At 39.5% G+C, this 9,205-nt stretch overlaps 1 protein-coding gene across 2 annotated transcripts in view; it reads left to right on the forward strand.

Moving 5' to 3' along the window:
• LOC107680551 (thrombospondin-4-like) overlaps nucleotides 1-8,720 on the forward strand; it is a 16,067-nt gene extending 7,347 nt beyond the window's left edge. The window contains exons 10-20 of one of the 2 annotated variants that reach the window (XM_016476486.1): nucleotides 636-795; nucleotides 879-997; nucleotides 1,105-1,157; nucleotides 1,244-1,437; nucleotides 2,115-2,293; nucleotides 2,385-2,433; nucleotides 3,138-3,334; nucleotides 3,423-3,595; nucleotides 3,688-3,827; nucleotides 6,459-6,553; nucleotides 6,818-8,720. In XM_016476486.1, the coding sequence (XP_016331972.1) occupies nucleotides 636-795; nucleotides 879-997; nucleotides 1,105-1,157; nucleotides 1,244-1,437; nucleotides 2,115-2,293; nucleotides 2,385-2,433; nucleotides 3,138-3,334; nucleotides 3,423-3,595; nucleotides 3,688-3,827; nucleotides 6,459-6,514 (1,320 nt within the window). In that variant the 3' untranslated portion in view covers nucleotides 6,515-6,553; nucleotides 6,818-8,720. Of the gene's footprint in view, nucleotides 1-635; nucleotides 796-878; nucleotides 998-1,104; nucleotides 1,158-1,243; nucleotides 1,438-2,114; nucleotides 2,294-2,384; nucleotides 2,434-3,137; nucleotides 3,335-3,422; nucleotides 3,596-3,687; nucleotides 3,828-6,458 lie in introns of both variants that reach the window. The other variant, XM_016476485.1, reaches the window with a different exon arrangement.
• The last annotated feature ends 485 nt before the right edge of the window (nucleotides 8,721-9,205 follow it).

Raw genomic sequence — 9,205 nt, forward strand, 5'->3', positions numbered from 1 at the left:
ACACCCACTGTCCTCTTTTTGGAAAACTAAAATATGGTCACCCTAATTTAGTTAAGAGCAGTGAGAGATTTTCTCTCTTTTGTTGTTTGATTAAAATGAATGACAGACAGCGAGAATAGACTACTGTCACTTTAAGAGCTGCCCGGATCCAATATACTGTTACACATGTTTTTTTTCTCAGCTGTTTGCTTTCACTTAAGACCTAAATTATTGTGTTTACAAGGATGCTTGCAAAGACGGGCATTTTGACCATTCAAGGCTTATAAAGTGGCAAAATTAACTCCGTTCAATACTCTGTTGCGCTCTATGAGCACCGTCTTCACGTGCGGTAACCTCTCTGACATCGCTCTCAGACAGAGCACACATATAGCAAAATTAGTTCTTTTTTACTGCTGATTGCATTCCAACAGCTTAAAATCACTTGTTTTTAAACTGCAATGCTTAAAACGCGTGCAAGTGATACGTTTTCGTGACCATATAGCGCAGTAAACGTCACGAGAGCGTGTAACCGCGATAGAGACGATAGTCCAAAATCTCTACCGGTTGACAAATTTCTACCGGTTAATCATGTCTACTGGTATTCTTACTCATGATATTCTTACTCATGATATTCTTACCGATTACTTCTCTGATAGGACAACTGTGTGCTAGTCCCCAACGTCAATCAGAAGAACATTGATCAGGATGATTATGGAGATGCTTGTGATAATTGCCGTCAGGTAAAAAACAATGACCAGAAGGACACCGATAGCGATGGCCAGGGTGATGAATGTGATGATGACATTGATGGGGATGGTAAGTCTTCAGATAGGAAACATCATTAGGGTAATATGAACATTTGCATTGGTCAAACTGAGATGTTGTGTTTTGCTTTTCAGGAATCAAAAACGATAAAGATAATTGCAAAAAGGTGCCAAACCGTGACCAGAAAGATAGAGACGGTGATAATGTTGGTGATGCTTGCGACAGCTGCCCCTACGTCCGCAACCCTGATCAGGTCTGATTAACACCCTACGCTCTCTAACTCTGAAGGTGATGGAGGTGGAATCAAACTAAGAAATTGAGGCATTACGTAACCCATAATTCTCCTTCTTTCTGCCACAGATGGATGTGGATAATGACTTGATTGGCGATCCTTGTGACACTAACAAAGATAGGTATTACATCACTCCAATTGGTGATTTTCATTGCTCACACCCCATAATGAGTACGTTCAATTTGATGCTTTGGTTTCTATCATTAGTGATGGAGATGGGCATCAGGACTCTCGAGACAACTGTCCTGCAGTTATCAACAGCTCCCAGCTGGACACGGACAAGGATGGCATTGGAGATGAATGTGATGATGATGATGACAACGATGGCATTCCCGATCTCCTTCCACCCGGTCCGGACAACTGCCGTCTGGTTCCAAACCCACTGCAGGAGGACTTAGATGGTCAGGCTTTAATGTTTGGAAACTTCACTTTACATCAAACTGTTGATCTTAAAGGGTTAATTCACCCAAAAATGAAAATTCTGTCATTAATTACTCACCCTCATGTTGTTCCAAACCCGTAAGACCTTCGTTCATCTTCGGAACACAAATTAAGATATTTTTGATGAAATCTGAGGGCTCTCTGACCCTCCCATAGACAGTAAGGTAACTACCATCCAGAAAAGTACCAAGATGATTGACAAAGTAGTCCGTGTGACATCAGTGGTTCAACTGTAAAGTTACGAAGTTACAAGAACGACTTTATTCCACATTTTCGTCTCTACTGCATCACTTGTGGACGCGCGTTCACGACAGTATCATGACGCGATTAATGACAGAATTTTCATTTTTGGATGAACTAACCCTTTAATCTCATTATTCTTAATAAAATAATGTCCTGTTCAAAAGACCAGCTTATGCAGTGATTTGGAATATGGAATTCTGGTGTCCCCACCAGGCTTCTTAACTAGTTTAACCAAGAAGACTTGATCAATCTTGACCAACTCCTAACCAGCAGGGAAATTCATTCGGATCTAATTTGTTCTTTTCAGCTTGGAAATGGATCTTTAGTCATTTTCTGATCTTGTTGACTTGTCAAATCAGTCATCCGCTTCATTTTCTTGACTTTTGGTTTACAGGTGATGGGATTGGCAACGTTTGTGAGAATGACTTTGACAATGACACATTTAGTGACATCATTGATGTTTGTCCTGAGAACACTGAGGTGACTCTCACTGACTTCAGAACCTATCAGACTGTGGTTCTGGATCCAGAAGGAGATGCGCAGATCGATCCAAACTGGGTGGTGCTCAATCAGGTCTGTCCGCTTCTTTCTGCCTCATGGAGATTTTGCACCCAAAGTTCTCACAGTATAAACTTTACCAAGGAATGCTCATCTTTTTCAACAGGGAAGAGAGATTGTTCAGACCATGAACAGTGATCCTGGACTGGCTGTAGGTAAAAGACTATAGCTGGGTTTCCATCCAAAGTTGTGAATTTAACTTGTGCGCAAAATTGAAATATTACATAAAATATTTGCAAATAAAGCATCGTTTCCATCCAAGAGAACAAAATTGTCACTTCCTGATAAACTGGCACTAAATATCAGTAAGAAAAGTAGAATATAATAACACTGAATATAATCATTTTCATATATAATAAATTAGACTGAGCAGATGAAACACAATAAAATGCGGTGATTTCTTTCAGAGGTGGATGCCTGCTTTTTGGGAACGCAGTCCTGTAGGACAGTTCTGGGAGGCAATTATAGCAAAGTATTTTGACAACAGACTTTGCGTGGGAATTTAAGAATGACCATAACAACATTTCATATGGCTGTGCAGCAAAATCAGTCCACTAGTTTGTCCCATAGCACAAAGTTACATGACTTTTTTGATGCGCATGGAGGAATTTATTCAGCAAATGCACTTCCATCTCCCATTATTCACATTAACCCTTTATTGCACAAGCCAAAAACCACTTGAAGTGAGCGTCAAATTTTTATTTTTTTTTTGCAAATTAAAGGATTTTTCCCCCCCGAAATTTGGCATTTACATCACTCGTTTCTGATGTGATACTTCAAAATGCGCATAAAACAGGGTGATGGAAACATAGCTTATGACAAGAAAAACAAACTGTTTCCTTCTGGTTACTCTTAACAGGCTACACGGCATTCAATGGTGTGGACTTTGAAGGGACGTTTCATGTGAATACTGAGACGGATGATGACTACGCAGGCTTTATCTTTGGCTATCAGGACAGCTCCAGCTTCTATGTGGTGATGTGGAAGCAAGTGGAGCAGATATATTGGCAAGCCAATCCTTTCCGAGCTGTAGCTGAGCCTGGCATCCAGCTGAAGGTGTGATCTGGTTTCTTTAATTACAGAGTAACAACTTATTTAATTTCTTATGTTTAATATGGTACTTGTTTCTGTATTTTGTTGGTAGGCAGTGAAATCCGACACGGGACCCGGAGAAAACCTGCGGAATTCACTCTGGCACACAGGTGACTCGACAAACCAGGTGAAACTCTTGTGGAAAGATTCCAGAAATGTTGGCTGGAAAGACAAGACCTCCTACCGCTGGTTCCTGCAGCACAGACCCCAAGAAGGCTACATCAGGTAGAATCAGATTGGACGATGTTTCATCTGCAAATCATCCTGTCATAGCAATATACATGTTTAGGTAAACACTCTGCATATCTTGCATACAGGGTTCGGTTCTATGAAGGTCAGCAGATGGTAGCAGATACAGGAATTATCATCGACACAACCATGAGAGGAGGCAGACTGGGAGTATTTTGCTTCTCCCAGGAGAACATCATCTGGGCCAACCTGCGCTACAGATGCAATGGTCAGTTCTTTTAATTAAATACCTTTTGCATACATTAAAAATGGAAACAAGTGTACACTCACTCAAAGAGCTTAGCATCAGGCCTTCAAATTTTCATGTAATATGAACTCCCAACATTCACAAAGTTCTACACATCCTCAGCCGCTTGTGTGTTCATTTATTTTGGCTCATTTGAAAATACACAATATGGACAAAAGTATTGGGAGACATACCGCTTAATTATTGAATTCAGGTGTTTCAATCAGACCCATTTCCACAGATGTATAAAATGAATCACCTAGCTATGCAGTCTGTATTTACAAACATTTGTGGAAAAAATGGGTCATTCTGAAGAGCTCAGTAAATTCAAGCTCAGTATGCCACCATTGCGATAAGCCAGTTTGTGAAATTTCACCCCTGCTAGATATTCCACGGTCAACTGTAAGTGGTATTATTGGAAAGTAGAAGCATTTAGGAAAGGCAGAAACTCAGCCATGAAGCAGAAGACCATGTAAAGTTGCAGAGCAGGGTCAACGAGTGCATATGCTGCTTCCATAGCTGAAGAGTTACAAACTCGCCACAAAAACTGTGTGGTTGGAGCTTAATGTAACGGATTTCAATGGCAGAGCAGCTACATGCAAGCATCACATCACCAAGCGTCAGATAGAGTGGTGTAAAACACACCACCACTGGACTCTGGAGCAGTGGAAACCTGTTCTGTGATGAGTGACGAATCACACTTTTCTGTTTAGCAGTCAGATTGGCGAGTCTGGGTTTGGCTGATGCCAGGTGAATGTCACCTGCCTGACTACATTGTGCTGACTGTAAAGTTTGGTGGAGAGGGATAGTTTGGTGGCTGTTTTTTAGGGGTTGGACTAGGCTCCTTAAGTCCATTGAAGGGAAATCTTGATTCTGTAGCGTACTAAGACATTTCGGACAATGATATGCCCCCGTGCACAAAGCAAGGACCATAAAGACGTGCTTGGATGAGTTTGGTGTGGAAGACCTTGACTGGCCCACACAGACCCAACTGACCTCAACCCCACTGAACACCTTTGGGATGAACTGGAACAAACCAGGCCTTCTCATCCAACAGGTTCTACTGGATGAATGGGCAAAAATTCCCACAGAAACTTGTGGAAAGCTTCCCAGAAGAGTGTAAGCTGTTGCCATTACAATGTGACCCTGGAGCACAAAACCAGTCATAAGTCGCTGGGGTATATTTGTAGCAATAGCCAACAATACATTGTATGGGTCAAAATGATCTATTTTTCTTTTATGCCAAAAATCATTAGGTTATTAAGTAAAGATCATGTTCCATGAAGATATTTTGTACATTTCCTACCATAAATATATCAAAACTTAATAATATGCATTATTATACTTAGTAATATGCATTGCTAAGGACTTCATTTGGACAACTTTAAAGGTGATTTTCTCAATATTTTAATTTTTTGCACCCTCAGATTCCAGATTTTCAAATAGTTGTATCTCAGCCAAAGATTGTCCTATCCTAACAAACCATACATCAATGGAAAGCTTATTTATTATAAATCTCAATTGACCCTTATGACTGGTTTTGTGGTCCAGGGTCACATATTGAAATCTATTGCTGTGTCCCAACATGCATACTATCTGTCCTAAATAGTATTCGAAAATAGAATTAGTGTGCCCCAAATCGTAGTGTGTTGAAATGAGTATGCCAAAGATTCCCAGATGTTCTACTATACTTCCAGTTAGAATTCGAAGTGCATATCGATGCATACTCTAACGGCTAATATTGCCCGCAACACATTGCGTGTTTGACAAGGATTCGATTAGAACTACAAACACACATAAAAAGTGTTAAAAAACTACAAACATGGTGGATATGCGAGAAGGATAGACAGGTAGAGAAAGGGGTTTGAGTGATAATCAATGTCTAACCTGATGAAAAAGTATTTATTTTGTTATCCATGTTATATTTAATCTGCAGCAACATTGTGAAGTTTTCTAATGATATGTTTGTTCATTAACTTTTAAATGCATCATTATGCAAACACATGTTAAAGTTACGATGAAGAAATATGTCCCAAAGCTATACTATTCTGCTACATACTCAAAAGTATGTACTTTTTCTTCACAAAAAGACTACATACTTTTAGGGCATAGTATAAGAAGGTGAATTGGGATGCAGCATATGTATTTAGAATGCAAACCTCCTTGTTGGCGTAATGGTCATGTGTCCCAGTAGTTTTGTTCATATAGTGTACTTCAAGCTGCCAATAGGAGTATAGTACTCCCAGATCTGTTGAAAACAAGTTATCATGAAATGGAAATTCTATTTATATTCTGCTTTATTGATACACATTCCAGGTCTTTTAGCATGATTCCCTGGAGCATGTTATTCCAAATTTATGACAGAAAGTAATAATTTCACAATCCATCTTCTTCCGGTGGCCTCGCTTTTCACGATCCACTTCCCAATAGATTTTCTTTGAGCTTCATATAGATGATAAAGAATTTTCTCTTGAAGTCAGCACAGAATCACCTCATCTGGAGCTGCTCATTTTTGTCTTTTATCTAAATATATTACGAGCATACAAAATTCAGTCACATCTGAGGAGAGAATTAATAAATCAGCTGTCTTGTATTTGTTCTTTTTTTATGCAGATACAATCCCTGAGGACTTTGAGACATTCAGAAGCCAGCAAATCCAGCTTTTTTGAACCCAATCTCAACAGTTCTTTTTTACAAGATTAATGAATGTGAGTTGTATATTTCTGTCATATTATATACTCCATTTTTTATACTTTGTGAACAGTAGAGCTTTAAGTAACCCCCTAATGACAGACTAACCTAAATTAATGACACTGCATTAGCACTGAGAATTTAAATATATATATATGTATTTTAAAAACACGTACAGAAATACAGGTTACAAAATATAAATGATATAACAAGAAGGCTCTGATATATGCAGCTGAGACATCATGCACATCCATATTTAGCTTTTTTTTTTTCTGAGAAAGGAAAAGGACCAGCAAAACGACAAAGACGAAATCAGTTCCTTCTACAATCAGTTACCACAAATAGGAGACAAAGATGACCACACCAGCACAGTGACTATAGAACTGGGACCCAATAAAAGCTCTAGACAACCACAAATTATATGTCCTAATATACCGTTAACTCCAATAAAGAGCGAGCACTGTTAATGCTCACGAAATGAGAGATCACAAAGATTCGATGCACATTCTGTAACCTAACACTCTCACAAGCTCTTCGTTTACAGTGTCTTTTAATACGTATTAAACCTGCCTTAAGTGAGATGACAGTTGGCGAAATAAAAAGTATATCATCTTTACAGAAAGAAATCCATGTAGATAGCACTTAGTTTATGCTAATGCTATGATTTAAGGGGAAGGGTTGTTATACTGCTCAGCTCTATACTATGGGTCACTATCGGTACGTTTATCAAGAAATACATCCCATCTAGTCAGCTACGTACTTAATGGTACGGACATGGTAATCATGATCACTAACTGCTCAGCAGTTCTATTAAGGCTTAAAGGGGAATTTACGCTAAAGGGGGTTTGCTTTCACACGAATAATCAGGACACAAATGAACATAAGTGCTAAAACCGCTCCAGTTTGGCTGCATGCCGCATGTGCATCAACAACAGATTATTTGTCCAATAAACACATGCAGTCTGCCCACATCTCCTAATGTTTCACAGGTTAAAGCAACAAACAGACTGAGCCCTTTTTTCGGTTTGCATTGGGAATTCACATATACATATATACGCTTCCAGAATTGTTTTCCCTCTGAATTATCAGTGCAATACAGAAAACGGTTCACAAAGAACACCTTCACGATAAACCGGGGTGGGGGGAACGCATGTACAGGGTCGAACAGTCGGCATTCTCAGAAGGTGAAACAGTCCAAGTTTCATGAGCAAAGCTGCGGCTGAAGTTTCCAGAAGCAGCAGCCAGAAGATTTAGAAGAAATGCACATACATCAGTATGAAAGCTGCCGTATCTTTGAGATTTCTGACAGGATTTCAGATGGAAACCCAAGATGCAAGGGCCGAGCAAATCGACAGGGCGGGGGAATGACCCAACTGATGATATCAAACATGCTGCAATCGAGATGAGCGGAAAAATGCTACCGTGACCGAAAACGAACAGAAACGTAACAGATCAGGAGAAAAAACAATAGTGCTTTGGTCAAGCAGGTCGTTTGGTGTAATGCACTATCATAACACGGAGCCCCATAAATACATTCTGTTTCTAAACATGATCATAGACGTGGTAAAATGACACCACTAGCATTAACTAATACATGCACTGTGTCTCGGGGGTCTACATTGGTTTATGTGCAGTGAATCTTTGTACTGGAATCAGCCACGCTAATGAAGACTTCATACCAAAAAGCTAACGAAGAGCTCGTTCTAAAGGTTTTTCTCATTTTGACATGCAGTCGTCATATTCCAGTGATAAGCTTTATGTACACTATTTTCAGGAGAGAGACGCGCTCATGGTAAAACATATGAAAACACCATTCTGAATGGCACAGTTTGAAGAAGAAAAACTAAAGCGAGTATTGCAGTTTTTGTTACTTCTAAATAAACTACAGTGTATCCACCATCTGAGCCAATCCCTATTTCTAAGCCCTAAATATACTATTCATATTCAACCAGAAATATTCCAGATTGTTGGTTGATTAATGCTTTTAGATTGCATAGGAATCACAAATTGGATTTGCACAGTTTTAAGAGTTATTATTTCCTTCAAGGACCGAAATGACCAAAATGTATCTGGCTGAACCAAAATTACTAAAACTTTAGCAGGAAACATCTTGTTCAATTGCCAAAAACTTCACCTTGCTCTTCATCCCGTATTATAAACGTTGTTTTTAGACTGACAAGTTAGATACAGTGGGGTCCAAAAAAAAAAAAAATTATATATATATATATTTCTGTCATGACAACTCTCTGAGGGATTGGCATGGTAATGTACATGACAATGTTAATGTATTTGGTCTTGACGGAATAGATCTGCTACGCTGCTGCTGCGGCAGAGCAAGTACCGAGACTTGCTACTGCCAATACATCCTCAACATTCTGCTGTGAGCATCTAAGAAATATTGCTGCTGCAAATATTACATGAAATAATCCCCATATAGCATACATGAATCACCTCGTAGCAGATCTATACAGGTGGAGCTGGGGAAGGTGGAGGGTTTCTGAAGCAAGCTGCACTGCTACGGCAAGCACTAGTCATATATTTGAATGTTGAGCAGCGAGCTCATTGGCTGCCGATACAGGAGAGAACCAGTCAGCTGTGCCATGTGATAATGATGTCATTAGGTCAGATTGAGTTAGACCTATTGGACTGCGCCATCTAGAGTTTCATGC

This window comes from Sinocyclocheilus anshuiensis, unplaced genomic scaffold, assembly GCF_001515605.1.
Source record: "Sinocyclocheilus anshuiensis isolate Anshui unplaced genomic scaffold, SAMN03320099.WGS_v1.1 scaffold308, whole genome shotgun sequence".
Classification (NCBI taxonomy): domain Eukaryota; kingdom Metazoa; phylum Chordata; class Actinopteri; order Cypriniformes; family Cyprinidae; genus Sinocyclocheilus; species Sinocyclocheilus anshuiensis.